The 12,419-nt window shown below is 48.8% G+C and overlaps 1 protein-coding gene across 1 annotated transcript; it reads right to left on the bottom strand.

The window, feature by feature from the left end:
- Window positions 1–441: 441 nt before the first annotated feature.
- On the bottom strand, window positions 442–12,022 carry LOC107297743 (SKI family transcriptional corepressor 2; the record flags this gene model as incomplete). The annotated part of the gene is made up of 2 exons (XM_015827105.1): window positions 10,066–12,022; window positions 442–530 (listed from the first exon to the last, which is right to left on the bottom strand). Coding segments are annotated over exons 1-2 (2,046 nt in total), but the record flags the coding sequence as incomplete, so codon positions are not given.
- Window positions 12,023–12,419: the final 397 nt, after the last annotated feature.

The raw sequence follows: 12,419 nt of genomic DNA, 5'->3' as shown, positions 1-12,419 counted from the left end.
CTTCCTTCTTCCCTCCCTCTCTCCCTTCTCCAACGCTGGAGGTTTTAAAGAAGAGACTGGACAGCCATTGGTCCGAAATGGTATAGGGTTTCCTGCCTGAGCAAGGGGTTGGACTAGATGACCTCCAAGTTCCCTTCCAACTTTATTATTATTATTATTATTATTGTTGTTGTTGTTGTTGTTGTTGTTGTTGTTCTTCTTCTTCTTCTTCTTCTTCTTCTTCTTCTTCTTCTTATTATTATTATTATTATTATTATTATTATTATTATTATTATTATTAATCTTGTAACCTAACTTACAAGTCAATAGGTATGAAGGGTGGCAATAGGGTTGCATTTTGAGCTGAATATAAATCTCACTAAGGTCAGCGGGGACCTTTATTTTTTAACTGAAAAAGATCCCCTTCAAACATTTCCCCCCCCTCAATGTGCTAGCATTTACGTTGTAACAGGATGGGAGAATGACCTTGGGAATTGGTGTAGGAGGGGAAGATATAAGGATAGTCAGATAAAAGACGGCATAGCCCACAACTGCATAACAGGCAGAGAAAAAGAATCAGAAAAGATTCCCTCTAACTTATCAGTCTGTAAAGGAAAGAGCGGGAGATTTGTACTTTCAGCCTTACAAGATTCTACTAATGTAGCCTTACAATACAATAGAGCTAGTTCAGACTTCGGAAAAAGTTCAGAGAAGAGCAACAAAAATGATCCAAGGCCTGGAGACTTATGAAGAACGGCTGCGGGACTTGGGTCTGGCTAGTCTAAAGAAAAGAAGAAATAGGGGAGACATGATAGTAGTATTCCACTATCTGAGGGGCTGCCACCAAGAAGAGGAGGGGGTTAAACTATTTTCCAAAGCACCAGAGGGCAGGAGAAGAAGCGACGGGTGGAAACTCATCAAGGAGAGAAGCAACCTGGAATTAAGAAGAAACTTCCTGACAATGAGGACAATTAACCAGTGGAACAGCTTGCCACCAGAAATCGTGGGTGCTCCATCACTGGAGATTTTTAAGAAGAGACTGGACAGTCACTTGTCTGAGATGGTATAGGTTCTCCTGCTTGAGCAGGGGGCTGGACTAGAAGACCTCCAACGTCCCTTCCAGTTCTATTCTATTCTATTCTATTCTATTCTATTCTATTCTATTCTATTCTATTCTATTCTATTCTATTCTATTAAATGTTCTTGCAGAACATAACCTGCCCCATCCAAAACCTCCATTGGTGTCCATCAGATTCCGGTTCCACATCATTTGTTCCCCTAAGGCGGGGTGTCCAAATTTGGCAACTTTAAAACCTGTGGACTTCAACTCCCAGAATTCTTGGCCAACATATCTGGCTGGGGAATTCTGGGCATTGAAGTCTACAGATCTTAAAGTTGACAAGCTTGGACACTTCAACCTTAGGCTTACTTGAATAAAAACAACACAACACAAAGTATCTCCCTCTAACCTCCCATTTATTTGCAGAAACGACTCTGGGTGTCTCGCAAGTGTCCAGGCTTAGCACGACAGGCATATTGTGAAGAGGTAAGTCTCTCACAGCAGCCAGTTTTTGTGAATGTGCCCACTACATCTTATCCAAAGGGCCAATGCACCAGTTCAAAAGACGGGCTTGTGTCTTGTAGCTGGAGCTTGTTGGGAAGATAAATAGGGTTTGTCTGTTGGGAAGTAAGCCAATGTTAAGTCAATGTTTCTTGATCTTGGCCACTTTAAGATGTGTGGACTTCATCTCCCAGAATTCCTCAGTGACCAAAGTGGAAAAACACTGTATTATGTGAACAATCAGGTCCATAGGAAGGGGATCTAGTTTCTTTCCCTGCTTTATCAGCAAGAAAATTTACCTGGTGTCCTCTGTGTGTTTTAGACTAGGCCAGGGGTAGGCAACCTGGGCTCTTTTATGACTCGTGGACTTCAACTCCCAGAATTCCTGAGCCAGCATGGGGGAAACTTTGGCCCCTTCATGACTCGTGGACTTCAACTCCCAGAATTCCTGAGCCAGCATGGCTGAATGGCCCCCTTTATGACTCGTGGACTTCAACTCCCAGAATTCCTGAGCCAGCTTGGCTGAGCTTGGAAACCTCTCCCTTTCCCCTCAGCATGGCTGGCTCAGGAATTCTGGGAGTTGAAGTCCACGAGTCATAAAAGAGCCCAGGTTGCCTACCCCTGGCCTAGAGTTTTGATAGCCCTTCCCTTGGGTGCAGTTCATTAGCTTTTGAGCACTATGGGAACTGTAGTCCAAAACGTGAGGAAGACACTAGTGGTACCCTCTGTGTGGTACACCTGATGGAAAATCGGTGGTGTTTTTAATAGTCAAAGATTTACTGCAGAAAAAACATCTTAAAAGGGCTTCGCTCAAAACTTGTCCATCTCAAAACAGTGAAGGAGAAGAACCAAAACGGGTCTTTTTAGAAAATAGAATAATAGAGTTTGAAGGGACTTAGTAAGGCCACACTTGGAATCCTGCATCCAGTTTTGGTCACCACGATGTAAAAAAGATGCTGAGACTCCAGAAAGAGTCCAGAGAAGAGCAACAAAGATGATCAGGGGACTGGAGGCTAAAAATATCAGGAACGGCTGCTGGAATTGGGTATGTCTAATTTAATGAAGAGAAGAACGAGGGGGGACAGGACAGCAGGGTTCCAGTATCTCAGGGGCTGCCCCAAAGGAGAGGGAGTCAAGCTCTTCTCCAAAGAACCTGAAGGCAGGACAAGAAGCAACGGATGGAAACTAATCAAGGAGAGAAGCAACCTAGAACTAAGGAGAAACTTCCTGACAGAACAATTAACCAGTGGAACAACCTGCCTCCAGAAGCGGTGAATGCTCCAACACTGGAGGTTTTTAAGAAGAAACTGGACAGCCATTTATCTGAAATGGTGTAGGGTTTCTGCCTGAGCAGGGGGTTGGACTCGATGACCTCCAAGGTCCCTTCCAACTTTTTTATTTTTATTATTATTATTATTATTATTATTATTATTATTATTATTATTATTATTATTATTATTATTATTATTATTATTATTATTATTATTATTATTATTATTATTATTATTATTATTATTGTTGTTGTTGTTGTTTTGTTGTTGTTGTTGTTGTTATTATTATTATTATTATTTTATTTTATTATATTATTATTATTATTATTATTATTATTATTATTATTATTATTATTATTATTATTATTATTATTATTATTATTAACCCCCTTACTCAAGAAAGAGATCCTATGCCATTCTGGATAAATGGCTTTTTCAAAGACATCCCTCTGGATTCAGTGAACGGAAGGTCCAGTTTTGCAGCCCAAATCTCTCCTTCGGGGATGGCTTGGGGGGATAAGACATTGCCTAGCAAGGCAGAATGTCCCTTCAACTTCCGTTGTTGTACGAAAGTCACAACTTGGGCTGCCTGCTCCTAGCTTTCCAAATGCAAGGTGAACGTTCCCTGGTTAACAGAGAAGAACTGGGCCAATCCAAGGCATTCAGAAGTGAAAAGTGGGAGAAACAAATCTAAACAAGGACTGAAACAGGACATAAGATGAGACAACCCGAATGTTAATGATTTTTCTTCACCCAGCAAACACACGGTTTACCAACTATTAAGTGATTTATGTTTTTTAAAAAACAATAAAAGATATGGAAGAAGAGAAGAAGTGAAACGAAAGCCACTCACACCTGGTACTTATAGACCTTGTCATTAATATTAACATTAACAGCCCTCCTGCTATTTCCAGCTCTTCCTCCTTGTACAGAATACTACATCATGGGGCAGAGAGTCCCAAAGACCAATTTCTCAAGGGTGGCTCTTTCCCCTCCCCTGACTTAAATCTTCTTTTTAGCATCCTTGGAAGACTTGAAATCTTAATATTTATTAATATCAATACGTATTCATATTAAGAGGGAGAAAAAAATGTATTTCTTGACAATGTACATGGATTGTAAAGATTTGTGTGGGTTCTAAACAATATGCCTCTTTTCAAATCAAAATTGTTGTCTTTTTAGGGCAGCTATTCCAGTCTTCTAAGTGTGTTTCTTCTCTTCCCTGTCCTCGTTGAATCTGCTCTAGCACCCCAATGCCCTTTGCTGACCTTTGTTACGTATTCAAGATGGACAGTGATTAATATTTATATGTTACTTACATGTAAGGGTGTAAGTCTATACATATGTTGTATATAGTATGTTTTAAATGCGTGTTATGTAAGTAACACTTTGAGAGCAAGCAACTACATTTCATTTTTAATGTGTGCCGTTGTGCCCACAGGAAAAAAATGACAATAAAGGTTATCTAATCTAATCTAGTTTTTGGTGGATCTTTCTGATTCTAGTGCAGGGGATCCCCAAACTTGGCAACTTTAAGACTTGAGGACCATCTCCCAGAATTCCTCAGCCAAGAATCCTGGGAAGTCAAGTCCACAAGGCTTAAAGTTGCCGAGACTGGAGACCCCTGTTCTAATGCAATCCAATTCTTGTGGTTGTTAGTTCACAACAAGGAAGCTTGTAGGCCAGGGGTCTTCAAACTTGGCCCTTTTATGACTGGTGGACTTCAACTCCCAGAATTCCTGTCAGCCGGTAAAACTACTTTGACGTCCGAACCTAGGTCTGGTCCCCAGAAGTTTGAACTGGGAAAATACTGACCACCCGAAGTTGAGGGTCTTAAGGAGTCGGTCAGTAGTTTCCCGGTTCAAACTTCTGGGGACCAGACCTAGGTTCGGGTGTCAAAGTAGTTTATGGCCGACTGAGGAATTCTGGGAGTTGAAGTCCACCAGTCATCAAAGGGCCAAGTTTGAAGACCCCTGGTCTGGATCCAAGCCCGCAGTTTCATCAAAATGGCCGACTGAGGAATTCTGGAAGTCCACCAGTCATCAAAGGGCCAAGTTTGAAGACCCCTGGTCTGGATCCAAGCCCACAGTTTCATCAAAATGGCCGACTGAGGAATTCTGGGAGTTGAAGTCCACAAGTCATCAAAGGGCCAAGTTCGAAGAGCCCTGTTGTAGGCCTTCTCAAGGAGGTTTGCCCTGCAGATGAATTGTGATGACAAACACACATATATTTGGGGAGGTCTGGGGCTTCATCCCTAACACAACTGAACAGGAAGCCACAACCGTTTTGATTTTTCTTCCATATTGTGAAATTATAATCGTTATGATTATTAACCCTGCAAGCCTAAATCAGTACACTCTAGGTCTAAAAATAAATGGGAATTATTGCCAACTAAGAGAAAAGAATACATTTGCAGGAAAACTATAAAGCCCATTTTTAGATAGGGCTGGCTTAGACTATCTTTCTGCTTTGATGCGATTTTTCAGCAGCGCCATTCCTACTTCTTGACTTGAGACTATCAGCAGAAAAGCTACTTTAATTTCCCTCCGTTACCCCCAGGGAATCATCTTAACTCTCTATGGCAGTCCAGGGAGAGTAAAACTGCACACTTCTAACTATGCTTATTTGCAGAGTGTGGCTGCCAACCCACTTGAATGTTTTGGCCATATTCTGTGGACACCCACACCTGGCTTGTGATCACTTTCAAGAGCGATGTTGCTGATTTTAGCTGTGTTTGGAGAGCTAAACAGGATCGAGCCGGATTAGGAGAAATGATCTCAGGAGGGACCGGGCGGTTAAATCAGGAAGAAAACTATAGTAAAACCATCTCTGTGTTGCTTGTGGGGTCCTGGGTGCTCCCTGACCTGTTTTCTTGCAAACATTTTGCTACCCAATTAGGTAACATCACCAGAGCTAGTGAGTGTGGGGTTTGTCAACACTGGCAGAGAAAACTACTGCAAAAGCAAGCTACTGCACAGAAACAAGAAGCAAACCCACATTCACTATACACTGATGATGTTACCTAGTCAGGCAATGAAACATCTGCCAGATGTAACCAAAGTCTGCGCCGTGGACCCCACATTTCAACCCTGAGTTGCAAATATTCTTGTTTCTGTTGCTTCCAAGAAAGCAACATCAATCTAGAATCCAGATCACGTGAGGTATTAATACCACTTTACAATGCCACCCTTGGAATACTGCATCCAGTTTTGGTCACCAGGATGTAAAAAAGATGCTGAGACTCTAGAAAGAGTGCAGAGAAGAGCAACAAAAATGATTAGGGGACTGGAGGCTAAAACATATGAAGAACGGTTGCTGGAATTGGGGATGTCTAGTTTAACGAAGAGAAGGACGAGGGGGGACACGATAGCAGAGTTCCAGTATCTCAGGGGCTGCCCCAAAGAAGAGGGAGTCAAGCTATTCTCCAAGGCGCCTGAAGGCAGGACAAGAAGCAACGGGTGGAAACTAATCAAGGAGAGAAGCAACCTAGAACTAAGGAGAAACTTCCTGGCAGTTAGAACAATTAACCAGTGGAACTACCTGCCTCCAGAAGTGGTGAATGCTCCAACACTGGAAGTTCTTAAGAAGAGACTGGACAGCCATCTGTCCGAAATGGTATAGGGTTTCCTGCCTGAGCAGGGGGTTGGACTAGATGACCTTCAAGGTCCCTTCCAACTTTACTATTATTATTATTATTATTATTATTATTATTATTATTAAGAAGCAATGGATGGAAACGCATCAAGCAGAGAAGCAACCTGGAACTCAGGAGAAACTTCCTGACACTGAGGACAATTAACCAGTGGAACAACCTGCCTCCAGAAGCTGTGAATGCTCCAACACTGGAAGTTTTTAAGAAGAGACTGGACAGCCATTTGTCTGAAAGGATATAGGGTTTCCTGCCTGAGCAGGGGGTTGGACTAGATGGCCTCCAAGGTCCCTTCCAACTTTATTATTATTAACATGTGTTTATGATGGTTGCCATATCCCGGGGTCACGTGATCACCATCTGCGGCCTTCTGATGGGCAAAATCAATGGGGAAGCCTTATCGACTTAACAACGGTATTACTAACTTAACCACTGCAGCGATGCATTTCACAACTGCAGCGAGAAAGGTCATAAAATGGAGCAAAACTCACTGAACAGCTGTTTCTCTTGTCTATGGAGGTTCTCCGTCATCTGGGTCCTGGTTGTCGAAAAGTTGCTTTTTCCAGGGGGAAACTGGACTCTTCTTGTTTTTTCTTTGAAGACGTTTCGCTTCCCATCCATGGAGCTTTTTCAGCTCTGACTGGATGGTGGGGAAATGGAAGGATTTATACTCCTTGCAGACAGCTGGCCGTTAGTACTCTTCCTGAGAATCGTTGAGGCCGCTCGGAGGATTATCTGTGCCCTTGGGATCAGCTGAGTGGTGCAAATGGGTGTGGAGCCTTCTTGGCTGTGCAAGGAGTATAAATCCTTCCATTCCCCACCATTCAGTCAGAGCTGAAGAGGCTTCTAGGGTGAGAAGTGAGACATCTTCAAAGAAAAAACAAGGAAGTCCAGTTGCCTCCTGAAAAAAAGCATCTTTGGGATAACTGTTTCACTTAGCAGCAGATATTTTGGGCTCTTGGCGGTGTAGGGCTACCTGTGTTAGGAGAAAAACAATCCCAATATTTTAAGAATGCCCCTCTTGATGTAAATGAGAAGCATCTCCCTGGCTGGGTTCACATCATACAACAAATTAAGCGAATGTCACACTAAGCGACACTCTGCTTCTTAACCTGTGTTTCCCCAAGGAATAGAATAAAATAAAATAGAGTAGAATAGAATAGAATAGAATTATGGGATAGAATAGAATAGAATAGAATAGAATAGAATAGAATTATGGGATAGAATAGAATAGAATAGAATAGAATAGAATAGAATAGAATGGAAAAAAATGTAATGAATGTAATGTAATAGAATAGAATAGAAAATATAGAATAGAATAGAATAGAATAGAATAGAAAATATAGAATAGAAAATATAGAATAGAATAGAATAGAAAATATAGAATAGAAAATATAGAATAGAATAGAATAGAAAATATAGAATAGAATAGAAAATATAGAATAGAAAATATAGAATAGAAAATATAGATTAGACTAGACTAGACTAGACTAGACTAGACTAGAATAGAACAGAACAGAACAGAACAGAATAGAAGCTGGAAGGGACCTTGGAGGTCTTCTAGTCCAGCCCCCTGCTCAAGCAGGAGAACCTATAGTCCTATACCATCTCAGATAAGTGACTGTCCAGTCTCTTCTTAAAAACCTCCAGTAGACTGCTTCCCCTGAAGGTGTGGTTTACACAATTGGCTTCCACAACTGTTTGGAAGCAAAGTAGCAGGCTGAGGCTGTAACCAGGGGCTCTGTCTCAGATTGGGGAGGGCTCTCAGTTGTTTATCCCCCCCTCCCCACAAGAGACTAGACCGGGGTAGGCAACCTTGGCTCTTTTATGACTCATGGACTTCAACTCCCAGAATTCCTGAGCCAGCCTGGCTCAGCTTGGAAACCTCTCCCTTTTCTCTCAGCATGGCTGGCTGAGGAATTCTGGGAGTTGAAGTCCACCAGTCCTAAAAGAGCCCAGGTGGCCTACGCCTGGTCACTAGCCAGTTAAAGATGAGCTTGTACTTTTCTTTCTACTTGGAAACCATTCCTGGGCTTTGTGCTTGAGGTGGGGAAAAAAAATGGGATGTTTGATTTTGGGTTTTGCAGGTTAGATAGGCTTGTTGTTGCAGAAATGGCTAGTTTATATTATTATATAAAAGTAAAAAGTTCGGGTTTGATGCTACTGCACCAAAAGGGGTGGAAAGTAACAATAACAATAACAGAGTTGGAAGGGACCTTGGAGGTCATCTAGTCCAACCCCCTGCTCAGGCAGGAAACCCTATATACCATTTCAGACAAATGGCTGTCCAGTCTCTTCTTAAAAACTTCCAGTGTTGGAGCATTCACCGCTTCTGGAGGCAGGTTGTTCCACTGGTTAATGGTTCTCACTGTCAGAATTTTCTCCTTAGTTCCAGGTTGCTTCTCTCCTTGATGAGTTTCCATCCGTTGCTTCTTGTCCTGCCTTCAGGGGCTTTGGAGAATAGCTTGACTCCTTCTTCTTTGGGGCAGCCCCTGAGATATTGGAAGGCTGCTATCCTGTCCCCCCTCGTCCTTCTCTTCGTTAAACTGGACATCCCCAATTCCAGCAACCGTTCCTTGTATGTTTTAGCCTCCAGTCCCCTGAACATCTTTGTTGCTCTTCTCAATTCTTTGAACTCTTTCTTCCTTTTTCTCTCTCCCTCTACACTTTTTCCCTTCCCTTTTCCCTGTCCCATTATTTTCTTTTGCACGCGCACACAGACACACAGACACATAGACACAGACACACAGAGACACACAAACACAGACACACACAGACACAGACACAGACACACACATAGACACACAAACACACACACACACACACAGACACCAACACGGACACACAGACTCACACAGACTCACACACAGACCCACAGACCTACAGACACACACAGACACAGACACACACACAGAGACACACAGAGACAGAGACAGAGACAGACACACAGACACACACAGAGACAGACACACAGACACACACAGAGGCAGAGGCAGAGACACAGACACACACAGGCACACACACAGGCACACACAGAGGCACACACACACACACACACACACACACACACACACACGCAGGAAAGCTGAGCAGGGAAATCCCACATCCCAGCCACCCTCTCCCCCTCCCCCAGGGTGGGGATGGGATGGGGGGGGGACTATTTACATCTTTGTAGGGCGTCGTCGTCGTCGTGGCGATCTCCTGGGCCGGGTGGAGGGTGGGGCTGCCGGGCGCTTTGGGGAGGCCGGGGGGCGGCGGCGGGGGCGGCGGCTGCTCCTCCTCCGGGACGGCCGGTCCTTCCTGGCCAGGGAAAGAGCCCGTCGGGGCAGCGCTGGAAGCGTTCGATCTCTCCCGGCAGACCCCTTTGTCCGTCAGCCCCCGGCCTTGTTGGAAGGGGCCAGTCGCCCCGACGGGATCCACCGGCCCGGCCTCCCCTCCTCCTCCTTCTTCCTCCTCCTCCTCTTCCTCCTCCTCCTCCTCCTCCTGCCCCCTCCGCTCCTCCTCCTCCTCCTCCTCTTCCTCGCCGGGCTGCCGGTGGCTCTCCACGTCCACCTCCGCCTCTTCCTCCTCCTCCTCCTCCTCCTCCTCTTCCTCCTCCTCCTCGCTGCTGTCCTCGCTGGGGGAGAGGAGCCGGGGGAGGGCAGGCTGGCGCTCGGCCGGCAGGAGCAGGAGGGGCGGCGGGGGCGGCGGGGGCGAGGCGGGCCGGCCCGACGGCTGGTGGTGCTGGTGGAGCTTCGCCAAGCTCTCCGTGTCCTCCTTGCCCCCCACCGGGCGGAAGGCGCTGGAGTGGTGGTAGGCAGAGACCCCCTTGGGCCGCGCTGGCGCCTCCAGCAGGTGGGCGCCCTCGGAGCGGGGGGAGCCCCCCACCTCGCCCTCGACGCCTCCTCCTCCTCCTCCGCCGCCGCCCTCGAAAGCGCGCGGCTCCCGGCTGCTGCCCCCCCCTCCCGCAGCAGCAGGAGGAGACCCCAGCCCGCCGGCGGCCGCCCCCTCCACCCCGGGCTCGGCGCCCAGCTCCAGGAAAGCCTGGCGGAGCAGGCGGGAGCTCTCCCCGCCCAGCGACGAGCAGCCCGGGGGTTGAGGAGGGGGCGGCGGCGGCGGCGGCGGCTGCAGGTAGGTGGGCAAGCCGGGCAGCCCCCCCGGCGCCCGGGGGGGCCAGAACATGCAGAAGGGCGGGTAGAAAGCGGCGGCAGCCGCGGCGGCTGCCGCGGCCGCGTCTTTGCGATTCCCGGGCCAGAAGAGACCGGAGAGTCCCGCTCCGGCCGGCGGGACCCCCGCGACGGCTTTGGAAGCCCCCGCCGCGCCCGGAGCGCCGACGCCCAGCCCGTCGGAAGCCTCCTCCTTCTTGTGGCACAGGCCGAAGGCGGCGGCGGCGGCGGCGGCGGCCGGGAAGCCGTAGGGGTGCGGGAAGAGCCCCCCGCAGGCGGGGAACTTGGGCAGGACGCCCCCGAAGGAGCCCCCCTTGCTGGGCACCGGCATGACCGGGTAGCTGCGGGGGGCTTTGCCCTGCGCCATCGCCGACGCCGCGGCAGCCGCCGCCGCCGCGGCCGCCACCGCTTCGTGGAGGTCGCTCTCGTCGTCGAAGCGCGGCCGCTTCTGGCTCAAGTCCGGCGGGGGCGGCGGCGGGGGCGGCGGCGGGGGTCCCCCGGCTAGGAGGTGCGGGCCCAGCAGCCCCCCTCCGCCTCCGCCTGCCAGCCCCACCGCCTTGACGGAGCCCAGCGCGTGGCAAGGCAACGGGGGCGGCGGCGGCGGCGGGGGTCCCGTCGGGCGGTGCCCGGACGGCCCGGCGGAGCAAGGCAGGGCCCTCTTGCGGCTGCCGCCGTTGAACATGGCCTTGACGTCCTCCCAGGCGAAGACCAGCTCGTCCGGCGGGGCCCGCTCGCTCAGCCGGAGGTGGCGGCGCCAGGAGTTGAAGTTGGCCGCGTCGGGCTGCAGGTACTTGGCGTCGGGGGTGCGGTGGGAGTGGAAGATGAACTTGTTGGGCGAGAAGTAGAGGCTGCAGTAGCTGCACTTGATGCACTTGGCCCGCGAGCTGTTGTAGCGGGCCGGGATGAAGCTGCCCCGGCAGCCCCAGGCGCACTCGTGGGACACGTCGAAGGCGAAGTTATCGGGCAGCTTGGGCGGACGGTTCTCCCCGAGGAAAGACTTGCACAGGCGCTCGGCCTCCCGCTTGGTGATCATGCCGCAGCGGCGCGACGAGATGGGCATGGCCCCGGCCCGGCGCAGGATCTCCAGCTGGACGGGCGTGCACTGCACGCAGGTGATGCCCAGCGCCACCCGACGGTTGTGGATCTCGTTGTAGCTGAAGGTCTTGAGCAGCGTGTTGGAGATCTGCGCCAGGCACAGGCGCTCCTGACCGTCGATCACCAGCGAGACGATGGGGATGCCGTACAGGATCACCTGGCCCACCTGGTTGGGCTTCATGGCGCCGCCGGGGGACGCCTGGGGGGCCGAGGAGGCGCGGGAGGCGGCGGGAGGCGGCTGGGTCAGCGGCTCGGGCGGGAAAGCGCCGGGCGGGGCGGCCAGGAGGAGGTCTGGGGGGGCCGGCAGAGGGCTGCTGGCCATGGTCGAGGGCCCCGGGCGGGTTCCTGGCGGAGCGCTGGGGAGAGAAGAAGAGAGTGCCGCGTGAGGACTAGCGCCCTGGAAAGGCTGAGTTGGTTCGTCGGCGGTTCCCTAAACATGCCTTTGCGGAGCGACAGCCCGGTTATTTTCACCTTCACTGTGGGAGGGGACCTTGGAGGTCTTCTAGTCCAGCCCCCTGTGTATTAGTTATTTTGTATCAACAACTGTTGGATCCTGGATTAGAATAGAATAGAATGGAATGGAATAGAATAGAATAGAATAGAATAGAATAGAATAGAATAGAATAGAATAAAGAAAATATAGAATAGAATAGAATAGAATAGAATAGAATAAAGAAAATATTGAATAGAATATAATAGAATAAAGAAAATAGAACAGA

Source organism: Protobothrops mucrosquamatus, unplaced genomic scaffold (assembly GCF_001527695.2).
Source record: "Protobothrops mucrosquamatus isolate PMUCROS unplaced genomic scaffold, P.Mucros_1.0 scaffold3493, whole genome shotgun sequence".
Classification (NCBI taxonomy): domain Eukaryota; kingdom Metazoa; phylum Chordata; class Lepidosauria; order Squamata; family Viperidae; genus Protobothrops; species Protobothrops mucrosquamatus.
Note: the sequence above shows the minus strand (reverse complement) of the source record. Positions and strands in the feature narration are given on the sequence as shown.